Source organism: Pterocles gutturalis, unplaced genomic scaffold (genome assembly GCF_000699245.1).
Source record: "Pterocles gutturalis isolate BGI_N339 unplaced genomic scaffold, ASM69924v1 scaffold51029, whole genome shotgun sequence".
Taxonomy (NCBI): domain Eukaryota; kingdom Metazoa; phylum Chordata; class Aves; order Pterocliformes; family Pteroclidae; genus Pterocles; species Pterocles gutturalis.
In genome coordinates, this window is record NW_010137861.1 from 14,115 (window position 1) to 28,894 (window position 14,780).

The following is a 14,780-nucleotide window of genomic DNA, read 5'->3' on the forward strand; positions in this document are numbered from 1 at the left end:
GAACAAAAACATGAAGATTGGCCAAACGAACATTCCTACAAGTAGATATCACAAAGGCAAGGTCAGTTAGCACTCAAGCCACCAAAGTCAGAGGTTAGTCCTGCATTCCTCTTGGGGGGATAGAGAGGGATGCAATTTTCTAGCTCCACAGCATGAGAGTTTCCTGAGAGAGCCAGGGGATTTACTCGGTTACTTTCAATAGGCTGTGTGGGCTTATTAGCTCAGTCAGCTTGGGTCAGCTTCTCATCTAGGCGAGGTCCAGGTAGATCCAAATCAGTCATAGGTGAAAGTGAAACGTTCAGCCCTGTGCTCTGTGTGCTCCCGTTGTGCTGGAGGGTCACCCCAGTGCTCCCCTGCAGCATCCCCACTGCCAGGTGCTCAGCCCACTGTCCCACCACTATCCGTGCTGATCTTGGGGACTGCAAGTGAGATGTTGGTGTGACCCAAGCTACCTCCAGTAACAGGGATGGTGGGGATGAGGACGCACACACTGCTCCTTGGGCTCTCTCCTTTAGTTTCCACTATTAGCCAGAGTTGGTGGTGTGACCCTGACTGCATGGACGCATGAGGGACATCACTGTGCCTGGCACTGTGGCCTGAAAACCATCAGCTACAAGATCTTTGATGTTGCTCCATGTCCTGGAGAGAGTTACGCCAGTTTAGCCTTAAAGAAAAGTCATCCAGTGTTTGTCAGCTAACATCATGAGGGACACAAACAGCCTCTTGGAGGGCTTTCTGAATACGTGAGCATCCTATTAAAAACCAAAACCAAAACGAAAACCAGGTCTATACCTGGAAAAAGAAATTAAAAATAATACCCTCTTCCCCTTAGCAGCCCAGCCGCCAGGAGTGACTCGATAGCCATATGGTGTACCTATCACTACAACGAGTGGGTCTGGATAACAGCGAAGGGCTGGTTTGAGGGTGGGAAGCAGACCCTCCCTGTCACTTGTAATCTTCTCACATCCAGAGGCATCTTAAGTCCTTTCTAAACACGTTGATACGGCCTGAAATTCACTGAAAAAAACAGCCTTTGTTTGTGTTAACAGGATGAGAAAGTGCAAGGCTTCCTGTTATGTGTGTGTGACAGCTATAGATAAGCAGAGACCTCTGGACAGGAAATCCGCCCAACTTCTGCAGTGTGACTCGTCTGAAGCTTAGGAGCTCTTTTGAGATTGAAGCACCAACAGCATGAGACGGTGCTGGCCAGAAAATGGGGGACACCCTGGAGAAAAGCTCTGAGGAGCCCGAGATCTCTTTGGACAATGAGTGTTCGACGAAAATGGGGGACCTGGTGGAAGTCTCAAGTGGTGAAAAAGTCAAATTTGATGATACGGGACTCTCTCTGGTGCTCCAGAATGGTCTGGAGAACCTTCGGCTTGAAAATTCCCTTACAGATGTCATCCTGTGTGTGGACAGCAAGGAATTCTCCTGTCACCGAGTGGTCCTTGCTGCAGCAAGCAATTATTTCAGGTAAGGCATGTAAGAAACAAAACCAAGAAATGTGCTTTGCTTCTTACCCTTGAACTGTAGATCTCCAAGGAGTTTAAACTGGGTGCTAAACTCTGCAAACTTGCAGTGAGTCTGTAATTCCTGACACCTTTCAGCTCTATTTTTTTTAAAGTTGGAGGCTTAAATGAGGCAGGTGCCAAGTTGTGGATTTGCTGGAGTTCTGATACCAGCACTCAGCAAGTCTGTTGGAGGCATGCAAAGGAATGGAGAATGAATGGCTGGCAGACAAGTGGATGAGAAAATGGTGTTTCAACCAAGTATCTGCAGCCTCTTGTTTTGTCCCTTTGGAATTCAGGCAAAGAGGAATATTCATGCAGATCACATGGTATTTTTATTGAGATGGGAGTGGGTTTGTGGAACTTAATAATTTTTCCCATTTACCATTCTGTGGTAAAAATATATATTGCATAAAATTGTTGAAGAGGAAAGAAAAGGCACTTTCCATCTTTCCTAGGGTTACTAAAAATCAATTGCAGTGGGAAATAACTGCTTGAAAGCAATTTTACTATTTTACCCCCTCATTCTGGTCCTCTTGAATTTTTCATTCTTTCAGTACTACGACAGGTGGTCCATCAGAGACTACTGGCCAGCACGAACAAATTTTAGACACACAGAACTCAGTGTCAGTTGTAACACGGATTTTCCATTATCGTTTAGACAATCACATTTGCATAGCTGGGATTTTTTTTTTCTTTCTTTTTTGACTGCTAAAGTGGTCAGATGACTGAATAGCTACAGCAGAAACATGAGAAAAAAGAACCTGTGACCACTTGTGACATGAGCAGAAAGCTAATTTTAATGGAGTCTAGCAAGCTTTGCCGGCAGTGCCTGGAGGAACGGTTCTGCTTTTATCGTCTCATAATAGATTATTTCTGTGAATATATGGAGATAGATATTATTCTACAGATAGACCATATAGATCACGTGTGAAAATGTACAACTAGAAGCAGAGATGCCCAAATATTTCTTACCAGCATCATGTGCAGGAAGCACAGCAGATTCACAAGTAAAAATAAGAATTAGCATAATGTTACTTTGAAAAACAGCAATTCCTTTTCCACTATGAAGAAAGGTGCTGCAATCAGAAAGGCACCTCAACAGCTAAAACCAGGCAAGACAGCTTTCTGATAACTGCTGTTGGCTGGTTTTCCACCGAGCCCTGAGCTGTAGCCTGCCCCTTGGAGGGAAGGGGGATACCGGGCTGGAGCTCATCTCATTGCAAGGCCATTGCACCTGCGTGTCAGGTCTGCGCCCCCCGGGCACGTGTGTTTCGCCTGGCTTCCCACAGAGTTGAGATTTTTTATATCACACTGCCTGTCTGTCAGTGCCTCTTGTCACGCTCTTCGGGTTAGTTTCAATCAAGTTTGGCAGAGGGTGGAAATCTAAAAACTGAAGTTTCCCCAAATTTGATGGAAATCAGCAGCTAGGCAGGGGAGAGATGCTGGGATGGGGATCCCATGGTGCTCAGCTGGGTGACCAGTGCTGTGTCCTGGCCAGCCAGCACACACAACGCCCGGAACCAGCGAAAGCACACGCTGCCCTGGCTTGGCAGGAGACAGGCAGCCAGCACAGAGCTGAGTGTCCTGAGAGGGACAGCGAAATGTGTGAGAGGAATAACGAGACAGAATGGAGGGCTTGGGGAGGGGAAGCTGAGGTTACTGGGAAGAGGGAAAGGAGGACACAAGTCTGCAGGGAACTGAGCTTTGCTAGTTCTGCTGCTCACAAGGCGGCTTGTTTAATCTTGCCATAATTCACTAGAAGCTGCATAAGCCCAAAGGAGGAGGAAATTCTTAAATCACACAATTCCTGTGAGTACTGCCCATGCTATTACAGGGCCTCTAATACCCGTGCACAGGAGAAAAGCAAAGGTGCCTGTGAGTCATGGGCTTCATTCCCCTGCAACAGCATGTTACACAACCCTCTTCCTGAACGTTGGGTGCCACAATGCGAGAAATCTGTTGCAGCAACTTAAACACAGTTAAACAAAGTTAATATCTTCTAGTCCTTCCTTCAGTACTGCATGAGAGTAGATAGACTAGTACTTTGGACGTGTCCTGCATCTACAGACATAAAAGCATTAACGCTCTACTTTGCCCCAAAGCAGGGAAGAGAAATACGAGCTGACCAATGTGGACCTTTACTCCTGCACTGCCCAAGGTAGTGGGCGAATGGGGCTGGGAGAGGTTGAAGCAATATTTTCCAGAGCATCCTCAAACTCCATCATGGTTGGTTGAAGTCAGGTTCATAATTCCAAGCACAGGCACACCAGTATGGGTGGGTGCTTGAAAAGTGCTTCACAAACTGCAACTCTTCATTTATTTTGTCGCAATTTCTCCCTGTTTTTTCTGAATTTGCTCATTTTTAGGTATCTAAATATGGCCCTGGGCCCCTCACTCCAGATGTGCATTTCTTAGAGTAAATGTTAGTTCAAAGGCTTAGTTTAGAATTATACAGGGACAGGAACCAGGGAAACAGACAATTAAATTAGTAGCTGCATCTGAAGGATTTAGAGCCCTAGAGAAGATAATCACAGACCTCTCCAGGTAAGTATAGGCAAACCCAGGGGTTCAAAAGCAGCATTTTAACCCCCAGGAGGAGTACTGGTGGGACAGCGTGGTGCTTTAGATGTATGATTTCTGCAGGTTGCAGCCATGCTACATGAATCCGTACCCGTTAAGATCAGAAGTGGATGTCAGCTCTAACACAATTTCCCAGATAAGGAGAGAGAGAGGTGAAAGCACTTTGACAAGATCCCTGTGCAAAGCCTCCACTAAATCCCAAGGCTGGTTTGAGCAGTCTTGCAATGGTGTAACCCTGGGTATCCCCAGCTGACCTCCATCAAACGCTCCGGCTTTGAGGGATGGAAGCGAGACCTCTCACCTCCCCGACAGGGATGGTTAAATACAAGACTGGAGTCACTAGTCTAAGAGGTAAAAGGAACAAGAGCAGACAACACCTGCATCCTACAACGGCCTATTTCTATTCAGATGAAGCAGTCGGCACCTATCTATCCCGTGCAATTAAAATGACTGTTTCGTACAAACCTCCGCCTCCACGTTGGAACTCCATTCCCAGGGAGAAGTGGGTACCAAGGGCTGTTGTTTTCAAATTACCACCTCCCTGCATGCCCCAGACGTACAACATTCAATGCCACCAAAAGGCAGAGAAGCTAAGGAGGATCCCATTCTTGCACTCACTGAAGTTAAGGAACATTTAGTCTTAATGCCTTTCAAAAGCTCTGATTTCAGTGGCAGCAGAAACTGGACCATGGAGCAGAGCAGTGAATCAAAAACCTCCAAAAAGCTGAGATGAGTGAAGGGAAAATGAGAATTTTGACTGAACATCTTTTCTCATAAATAAGTTCTCTGCCCAAGTTTCCTGCTCAAAAGTTAGGTCTCTTTATCCAAAAGGCAGTTTTATACACTGAGAAAAGTAATACCAGTTGTCTCTTGCTATAAAATCTCTGCTGAGGCAAGGAACAGGTAGCTCCTAGAGCAATGAGCAGCTGGTATCTTCCATCCATTTGCCATTCACTTTGCCTAACTGCTTTGCAATGAAAACTGTTAACATCTTGGTTCCAGTAAGATCTATAAATTAGACAGCTTTATTCTGGCACTGCTTTTACAAGAAAAGCATGGCCTAAGACTTTGCACCTCTAGCCACTTCCCAGGTTACACTGTCCCATCAATGTTGTACATGACTAATAAAGAAGGGCTTGGTATGCAGGGTAAAGAGCACTTCTAATTACACTTTAGATCTGCACATGTTTTTCACCAACGTAGTTACAAGTGGACTTGTACTTCTAATCTGTCGAGACAGATTCCAAACGATGTGAAATCTTGCTGTCTGAGTGCAATGAACAAGATGGGACGGATCAAACTTCTAAATAAAGGCAAAAGCATTGGACAAAATACTTAAAATTATGACTTGAAAGTGCAGATGAAGATGTGCTTGCCTTGCAGCTATCACAATGCAAAGTAGATTTAAATAGCTCTTAGAGAAATTCCTGGTTTATATCCCACATTCCCACATGAAATATCTGACTGGTGTCAGAGGTGTGTGTGGCGGTCACCTTTCAAATGCAGTATTATCCACCAAAGAGGAGGTGGTATCAACATGCATGAAAACACTGCACTTTCCGGTGAACAGTAGTTCTAGCTCATGATTATGCTTCTCTAGCCAAGAGGTACTAACTCTACAATCCTACCAGAAGCTCCCAAAATTTAGCAGAGGAAAAGTTGTCCTCTTAATTAGAAGAAAATCCATAAGCCATTCCCTCCTGGCCTATTCCTGACATGAACGAGGTCAAAGATATGTTGGGAAGCTTAGAGGTGAGGCTATCAGACATGTGGATCTGGTCTGGCCCTCAGGGTTCAGTTTAAGCAGCATTCTGCAGCTCTGAAGCACAGGGGCACTGAGCTTGCCAAGGGTCACGGAGTGCATGTGCTAAGTGTTAACCAAGTATGGAGAATGCCAACAGCTTGGAGCTTTGGGATTAATGAGCTGGGCCTGGACTGGAAACAGAAAGAGTAAGGGTCTGTAAGAGGCTAGGTGAGACATCGCAACTGCTCTGCAGCATCAGTGCAGACACAGAGCGCTACTCAGTGGACGTCCCAGCTGCCTTTTGGTGCCATGGAGCTCCAGGTACTGCAGGGTCCAGCTCTGGGGTATCCATCCCATCTGTGTGACTTATCAAACTCATGAGTAAAGAGGTATGAAAGCAACAAAAGGATTTTCCTTGTTACTTTGCTACAGGACTATTTGCATGAAATATGAAGCAATTTGAGTATTCTGTGTTGAAATCCGTATAACCAAATGTTTTCAGAATGCCTCATCCTGGCTGGGATGCAGTAAAAGATAAAAGTCTTTCTTTGCAGGGCCATGTTCTGCAATGATTTAAGAGAGAAATATGAAGAAAAGATCATACTTAAAGGAGTTGATGCAGAAACCATGAATATACTCTTGGACTACACTTATACCAGCAAGATGCTCATCACAAAGCAAAACGTACAGAAAGTCTTGGAAGCCGCCAGCCTCTTTCAGGTACAGAGAACCCAAATGCACTGATCCACTCTTGTTGCTCTGGCCCAGACCATGTCATACCCTGGTTAACACACTGCAACCTTCTCTGATTTCAGAGGTTCTGGAAGCATTTTGCCTCATATTCACTTACTTTGTGTTAAAAAGCAGCAGTCACAGCCGTGTACTAGAACGCTACTGTGCTGGGTGCTGTGCAAACAGGCAAACAGCCAGGTGCCTCCAAGGGCTGTTCCTGTGTGCCGCCTGCCAGGCAGCAGCGTCTGGGGCAGTGTTCCCCAAGGTTCAGGTCAGCCTGCAAAGGCCAGTTGTCCTCCAGCCCAAAAAAGTTAGTGGGCAGTGGCTGGCATGGCCAGCCAGAGCAGGAAGCTAACTTTGTCTCTCCCTCTCCATTGCCTTGAGATGGAGGCTCACCAGCCAAAGTTAGCATCCTCCTTTGTAGGACTCTTGATGTAAAGGGGCTTAGTCATGACCTGGGACTTGTGGGAAGTCAGACTTGAGCAGTGTTAGTCAGCCTTTGGTCCAAGAGGTATTCACGTGTCCTGTAAATCACCTGTGAGGTCTACCAAATTGCAGAGCCTGGTACCAAGCTTCAAATTGCTAACAAATTGCAGCCAGCATAACCTGCCAAGTGCCAATGTGTGTATGTGCGTCCAGTCTTTTCACGAAGGAGGCAAGAAACACCTGACTCTGTAATCATCATGGTTCTTTATGAACTTCAGAGTCTTGAATCTGACATTGCTCTGAAATGAGCCTGTGGCCTTTGGGGGATGGGAACTGGTACTTGCTGTGGGGAGAGAAGGGAAAGTTGTCACAAAGTGCTCCCCAAGGTATCTCAGAAAAGGTGGGGTAGTGTTAGTGTCGCCTGGGGCTGGAGTGCAGTAACTTACTGACATTTTCAGCAGACCAATACCTGGTAGCACTCAAAGGTTACTTTTGGTTCATTTTCAGGACACTTATTTTTCTTCTGAACCTTTTTTTCCTTAAGATCATTCCTCAGGTATTTTTTCAGAAACAATCAAAAGCATAAACTTATGTTTTTCCCTTTCTTTTCCCTATTTTTAATTGAAATTTAGGTTAAATTTGATTCCCAAGTCTGGTGCTTTAAGAAAACTATCAAGCACTGTTAGAATAATGATAAAATCATGAGGGTGCCAGGAACAAGAACAGTGAACTACAAAAATGTAGAAAACCAGGAACATTCGATGAAAAGCAGTGATCCCAAGTCTTACTGCAATGGTCTTGGATACTATCAAGATTTATAAGGCCTTAAACCCTCACATTATACACGGGTGAGGTTTTTGGCTGAAAATGTGTTTTGTGTAAAAAAGATTTAGTAACTACTAGCATTCTGCCAGCCTCTTTCTGCAATTTATGCCCAAGAACAAACAGAAACACTTGAAAGAATCAAATGTTTCATTTCAATATATCAACAGCTGAGAAGATTAATTCTGCAATTTATTGTAACATTTTTGCTTGGGAAATTGTTTCCAAATAATGAAGTGAGAAAACAAAATTCCAAATAGAACTTTTTTTATCTGACTAGCAACAATTTTTGGCAGTGCTTCTTCAATCTCTCAGGCTTGACAGAGAACCAGAAAAGAAATAACTCGCACAGTTCTACATATTCCAATATAGATACTCCACTTTTCTCTAGAAAGTATTTTTGAAAAAGTTTTGCATAATTCTGCCTTAGTCCCTTAGTTTTGACCAAATGCAGCCAAGACTGGCAGCAGACAGAGGTGGAGAGCTATTCAGAGGGAGATTTTGTCCTGGGGGAAGCAGGTGAAGGGTTTGGAACACGGAGCTGCTGAACAGCTAAGCCTCACCCTGAAGTGACCCAGACAAATTTTTCCACCTAGACCACAGCTGCAACATGATTTAAACAGTCACCTCCTCTGTATGGGCTGGCGGCCGCCCAGCCACTGGGTTTGCAAGGCCAGTGCCCACCCTGGATCCAGCCCAGCACCCTCTGCCACCTGCACTGAGTGGCCAGTAAAGCAGCTCATCCTTTCACTTCTTGGTAGTGCCAAGATCTCAGCTGCTTCTCAGGGCTGTGGCAGAGAGCTCCGCTCCACCTGGGGTAATTCAACAACAACCTGTCTGTGCCCCTCCTGCCCCCAGGAACCTCTGTATTACCCACTGCTCAGCATGGCTTGGGTGAGGTGCCACATCAGCTGCTTTGGTGGAAGCAAAGAGATTATGGGAGGGAAGCAAGCTCCTGAGTAGATGTAAAAGAAGCAGTACTGTCATGAGGGGCTGTGATGACCACCGCTACGGAAATGCCAGCTGCGTTGGGAACAGGGGAGGATGCCCCTGAGCTGCCTCACTCCGACTGCTCTAAGCGGAGCAGGCACATCTTCACCAGCCTGCTGGCCTTACTGACTCCCAAAGCACCTCTCATCCGTACATTAATCCACTTTTCATAGGCAAGACACTATAAGGAAAATACCTTGCCAAGTATCTGAAGACCATCCTGTAGCCACTTAGCAGCGAATGGCCAGGGTGGCTGTCGCAGGACAGTGCTACTGACACCGAGCAGCTGCGCAGTGCCAGCCAAGAAGGCATGATTTGCTAACAAAGGGCTTCTGGGCAGCTCCATGTTGGAGAGCGGCTCGCAGGCTCAGAAAACTGTCAGCTCCCCCAGAGCCACCCTGCAAGGATCGCTGTGCCCTCTCATCACCCGGCTGGCTCCCTGCTGGGGGGCTCCTGTGGCACGCAGGTGTCACTGCTGAGCTGGGACATGCTGTCCCTGCAGCCGCAGGCAGGGCGAGTGGCCGAGGGCAGCACAGCCGGAGAGTGAGGATCTGACCCTGAAGCGTGCTGCATACAGAGAGGGATCATGAAAAAGGGCCCTTTCAACCACCTTTCCCTTCCCGTTCTGGGGGTTATAGCAGGAGGCAGGGCTGCTGGCACTGCTTACACTAGACAGTTTGAATCAATGCTGGGAAAAGCAAGGACTTAAATTGGGAGAATTAAGTTTTATTATTCAGAGAGAAGACCAAGTGGAGGCCAAGTAAGCATATGGGATGTCTCTAGGAAGTAAGAACCTGGATTCAAAGAGGTATTAGAAGGACCCAGTTATTGAAGAAACTGTTCCCAGGGAACAGGGCTTTTAAAATGCCTGGGGTGGCATTAGGAGGGAAACTCACAGAAGGGAAAGAAGAAAATTTTGAGCTCCACAAGAATAATCATCGGAGCAGATGAAGCAGAGGCTCAGGGGTGTCATCCTCCTGGGTGCTCTCCTGAGTCACCTGCTCTCATGGGACTGACTGAACCATGCCCAGCAAGTTTGGGGGAGTTTTGAGGGAGTTTTGTGTCTAAATGAAGGGAGTGGTGGGGAGACAACAGAGCACAGAGAGGCGGAGCAGCAGCCAGGGAAAGTCCTGCTTTGATACGCTCCCACACGGTCCAGCCTCTCTGGTTAAGCCCTCGCTGGGGACTGTTTCTCACGCCCACACCTCGCAGTTCTGCCTTTGTCTGGCCACAAACACAGCTACCCAACGTGATCAGTGGTGCCTGCGTGGCCGTTAGACCAGTGTGCACTGCCTGGGAGAAAACCCTCTGGTGTCATCTCGTGAGTATCGCTCTTAACAAACCATGCATAAGTAATTAGAAGACTCTACAGTGGCTGAATTAGAACACTCAACCGTAGGTAGGCTGGTTAAAACGTCCTTTTGGTGTCTCTTCCCAGACTTGTGGATGACTTGATGAGTGACCTGGGCAAATCCCAGCTTTGGTTTTTTCCATCTCCTTACTGCCAACTTTTAAAGGACTAATGCTTAACCCACCTCAGGTCTGAGGACTACCTGGTGTTGGCAAAGTCCTTTCAGATCCTCGGGGAAAAACACCCCGGTGAGTTCAAAGTGTTAGCCTTGCACCAGGCTGGAGAGCAGGCAACGTGAGCATTGCAGGCACCGAGGGGCCGCCGACCTCCGCTGCAGTGCCACAGTGTGCCGCTAACATATTTATATCACAACGGCAGCAACATACTCTGAGACCTCACGTACCCTTGTTCATCAGTCAGTTGCATTTCTCTAAACACTCAACCACATCTAAATGTAAAACAGGAACCAGGTAGTCTGTACGCAGCGTCTGCGATCACTCAGCTCTGGTAAACAGTCTAAATGTGTCAACACGACACCGCCGGGTCGGAAGATTCTACCCTAATTACTGAAACAAATCTACATACTACAGTGTTTAAAAATGTTTCGCTTCCTCTTTGCCTCTAAATTACTGTTGTGCAACTTTCCCCAGTGGGACAGAACATGTTAAAATGGTTTGCTTGCTGACGCTGGATGGAAAAAGGACCCAAAAAGCACGGACGGAAATGCACAGCATCAGTTCTGACCCCTCTTTCTGTATGTCACCGTTTGCACTGTTCAGTGGCAAAACCAACACAAAATACCAGTGCCCTGTCTGTATCTGAAATCAGAGGCCACAGAAAGCCCAGGATGAAGCACTGTAACTTACCAGTTCTACCCAAAATTGTTTCCCAATTCCTGAACAATCACTAGCAACCCATCTCACATCACAATTCCCAGCAAACGCCCCACAGACATCTGGGGTCTGCACATTTGGGACTCTCAGGTGGGGCTATTGTGTCAGGGAAATTAATGAGAGTAGTTGTGATGCCCGATTGAACGCAAACATGGGAAGTTCTTCGATTAAGCAGACCTGTGTGTAAAATGCACATCTATGTTTTTTTGAACCAGTGGTGATCACAACGAAAACAAAGGTCACTAAAACCTCCGAAGGCCTCCTCCACAACAGACGCTTGCCAGACAACCCTGGCTGTTGGGCAACTCAAAGATTTGCTGTTGGTTGATCTCTTCCTGCCACATTCCCCACCATGGGACAGCATGCCCATATGCTCTGGGGGGGGCCGCGTTTTGGCCCAAACCTTCCAGACCCCAGCACTCAGTTTTCACCACCCTTACAAGCCATTAGACATGTTCAGAGTTTGGATGGTGGGAGCATAAATGCGTGCAGTGGAGCCACCTGCACTCCAAAACCAGACTCCTTTCTATCTGATCTGAGCTGACATGCAAGATGAAGCAGGGTAAGCACATCTTGAAGCCAGGGGGACCTTATCTGTGCTTTGTAAATCCATGGCTGCTGGTGCTTTGAGATCTCATGGAAGGAAGGGGAATGGTAAAAAGCCCTTTACTTCCGTGAAACAAATAGAACTTGTAACTGTCACAGGTCTTCTCTGTCCTGCAAGAGGGGAAAGAAGCGATATGGATGGAGAGGAAGAAAAAAGAGTGAGAGGAAGAAATTTTCATTTCAGACTGCAGATTCTGGGAGATACCCAAGACTGATTTCTTGTCTCCCCCAGCTCTTTGCTGTAGTGTGTGTGGCTGGTTGGGACCCAGCCCCAAAGCTCCATAGCTCTCCTGTGATACAGTCATGCAAGTAACCACTCTGTGGTTATACATGCTTTCTCTGTCCACAGTTCCTTCGCATGGTAGATGCTTGTGCCAGTTTTCTCACCGAAGCGCTCCAGCCGGAGAACTGCGTTGGCATCCTGAGGCTGGCTGATGCCCACTCCCTGCACAGCCTGAAACAACAAGTGCAGAACTACATTATCCAGAACTTCACCCAGGTCCTGAACTATGAGGAGTTCTTGGAGCTGCCGGCTGACATTCTCTGCAGCATGCTGAAAAGTGATGACCTCTATGTCACAGAAGAGGCACAGGTGTTTGAAACTGTAATGAACTGGGTTCGTTACAAGGAGTCGGAAAGGTTTCCTCTCCTGCCGTACGTGCTGGAGAACGTCCGACTGCCCCTCTTGGACCCCTGGTATTTTGTGGAGACTGTTGAAGCTGATCAACTCATTAGACAGTGTCCAGATGTCTTTCCTTTGCTCCAGGAAGCAAGAATGTACCATCTGTCAGGCAATGAGGTGAGTAAAAAAGGAAAGTATTTGCTTCTCTTTCTAAATGTCTCATGTTTCTGCTCAAATATCCCATCGGAAGGAGCAGTACCACGAGGCAGAAAAAGGTACTCACACTGAAGTTTCATTAACTGGTGCTACTGAAAGGTCAAGATGGGCCCCACCAGTTATCCTGCTGATTTAGAGAGTTTAGAAGCTTTTGGTAGGTAGTTTTAAAACAAAGTGTACAGCTCCCTGTTCATGAACATCTGAGCTCGACCCTTCATACACAGACCTGCACAGCTAAGCAAAGACCTCAGGTGACTTCCCGAGTAAAAAGGCAAATGATGTTACTCCTGACACCCCACCCTCTTTGCTATTATTTCAAGCCTAAAAAGGAAGAATAATTTTCCCACTAAACTGTGCCACAATCTGTAACGATTCTTTCAAATCTGAATATGTTACATGTCTATCTGTTGTTTATGGGGAGAAATGCTCCAGAAAGAGAGAACTTCCATTGAAGAAGACAGTCTCTTCCCAGAGGAGAGGGCTCCCTGTCTTCCTCCTTTGCAGAGGTCTCTGCACCCAAAGAGACAGGTTCATCCTGACATTCAGTCGTGTCCTGTCCCACCTGCTCAAGGTAGGCTGTGGTGGATCTCCAGTCCTCTTTGGAAAGTTAGCTATCAGTCACCTCTCCTGGCCCAAAATACGGGGTAGAGGGGAGAGCAGCCAGAGGTCACATTTCACAACAGGAGCAAAGGTATGTTGATCATGTGAGGAAACATGTGTCTCCTCTGTCAGAGAGTCAGAGGAAGGCAGGAGGCCTCAGGAGCATGTTGTGGATCCATGATGTGAGTCACTGGCGGTGGGAAGAGACTAAGGGCTCTTGGTGCCGCTGACTGCGTAAGACAGTACACGGTGACCCGGGGCAGTGCCGGACAGTCTGGTGGGAACTCCTCGAGGAAGCCTTGCCCCACTCAGCAGTGCTGTCAGGTCCATGCGGGATAGATAAAGGGAGTGTTGCTCAGGGTCGAACATTCATTACAGTCATCTTCAAAGAGGCAGCCGTCAGAGGCAGCCCTGCCAGCTCTCCTCCCCAGGGCTGACACCTGGCAATGGTGACAGATGGGTTAAAAACAGAATTCTGAAAGCTGGCAAGTTCTGGGACAGAAGTTTTTTTAAAAATTGCCTAATAATTTGCTAAACATAGGGAAAATACAGGATTTATGTCTTTGTAAATAAAATTTTTAGTATAGATAAATTATGCCAATTTATAGAAACATTAAAAGTAGAAAGAGAAGCAAAACTATAAGCAAGCTGCCTACTGTCGCAGCTTTTAACCTGTGAGTCCACCGACTGCTTCTCTGGGGCATGCAGAAGGTAACAACCGCAATTGCTGCAGAGGAGTGCAGACCTCTCCCAGCAGATTTTGTGGGTCTGCAAATTGGCAAATGCCTTGTGATACAGCATAAGCAGAGGAACAACTTTATGTGCTCCCCATGCCTTTTATACTGCGTTTCTTCCAGCAGGAAAAACTGGGGGCTGGGAGAGGATAAAGAAGGTTATTCTTTCTATCCTTCAGCATAGAGCCAGCACACCTCAGGACACTGATGCACTCATTTCTACTCACTTGCAAGTATTTTCTCCAAGCAGAACACAAGTTTCCAAGCACTCCCTGCATTCTTTGCTCCTGGTGAACATCTACCCAGAAAGTGACTTTTTCCAGTGTCCCTGAAACAAAGACCTGGTCGATAAACTGAGCCAACAGGCAGTAAATTAGAGCTAACCATGTTTCAGAGCCTGGTGCTGGCTTTAAGTTCATCTTCTAATTTTGGCTTAAAATTGAGGCTTATAAACAAAGAAACAAATTAAAAAACCCCACACAGTTGAGAATTGTTATTGCTGTGACACTGTAACATATCTCCTCAGGATAAATAATGAGAGCACTTATTTTCTGCTAGCACTAACTGCAGTCCTGCTCTCTCCAAGCTCCCCAGGGCATACATAAACCTTGGGGCCCTCCTACCTTGCCCTCACTCTGTCAGCCCAAATAAACCCAGTCCTTTTCAGCTGCCTCACATGTACCCAGCCTTGTCGATAGTGCTCACTTTCATAAGCTCTGGGTGCCAGCCTGGGAGTTCCCGAGAGGATCTGAAAGGATCATCCCTGGAGGTGTTCAAGGCCAGGCTGGATGAGGCTTTGAGCAACCTGGGCTAAGTGCAGGGTGTCCCTGCCCATGGCAGGGGGTGGAACTGGATGATCTTTAAGGTCCTTTCCAACCCAAACCATTCTATGATTCTATGATCCTAGTGGGCAGGCAAAAGCAACTCAATCCCTTGTTGGAGCAATCCTGCTG

General features: G+C 46.8%; 1 protein-coding gene across 1 annotated transcript in view; it reads left to right on the top strand.

Annotated features, from left to right (window-relative positions):
* Positions 1-1,118: 1,118 nt before the first annotated feature.
* Positions 1,119-14,780, top strand: part of KLHL6 (kelch-like family member 6) — a 20,719-nt gene continuing 7,057 nt past the window's right edge. The window contains exons 1-3 of the mRNA XM_010082711.1: positions 1,119-1,473; positions 6,390-6,555; positions 12,005-12,454. Coding sequence (XP_010081013.1) covers positions 1,214-1,473; positions 6,390-6,555; positions 12,005-12,454 — 876 coding nt within the window. The 5' untranslated portion in view covers positions 1,119-1,213. The remainder of the gene's footprint in view (positions 1,474-6,389; positions 6,556-12,004; positions 12,455-14,780) is intronic.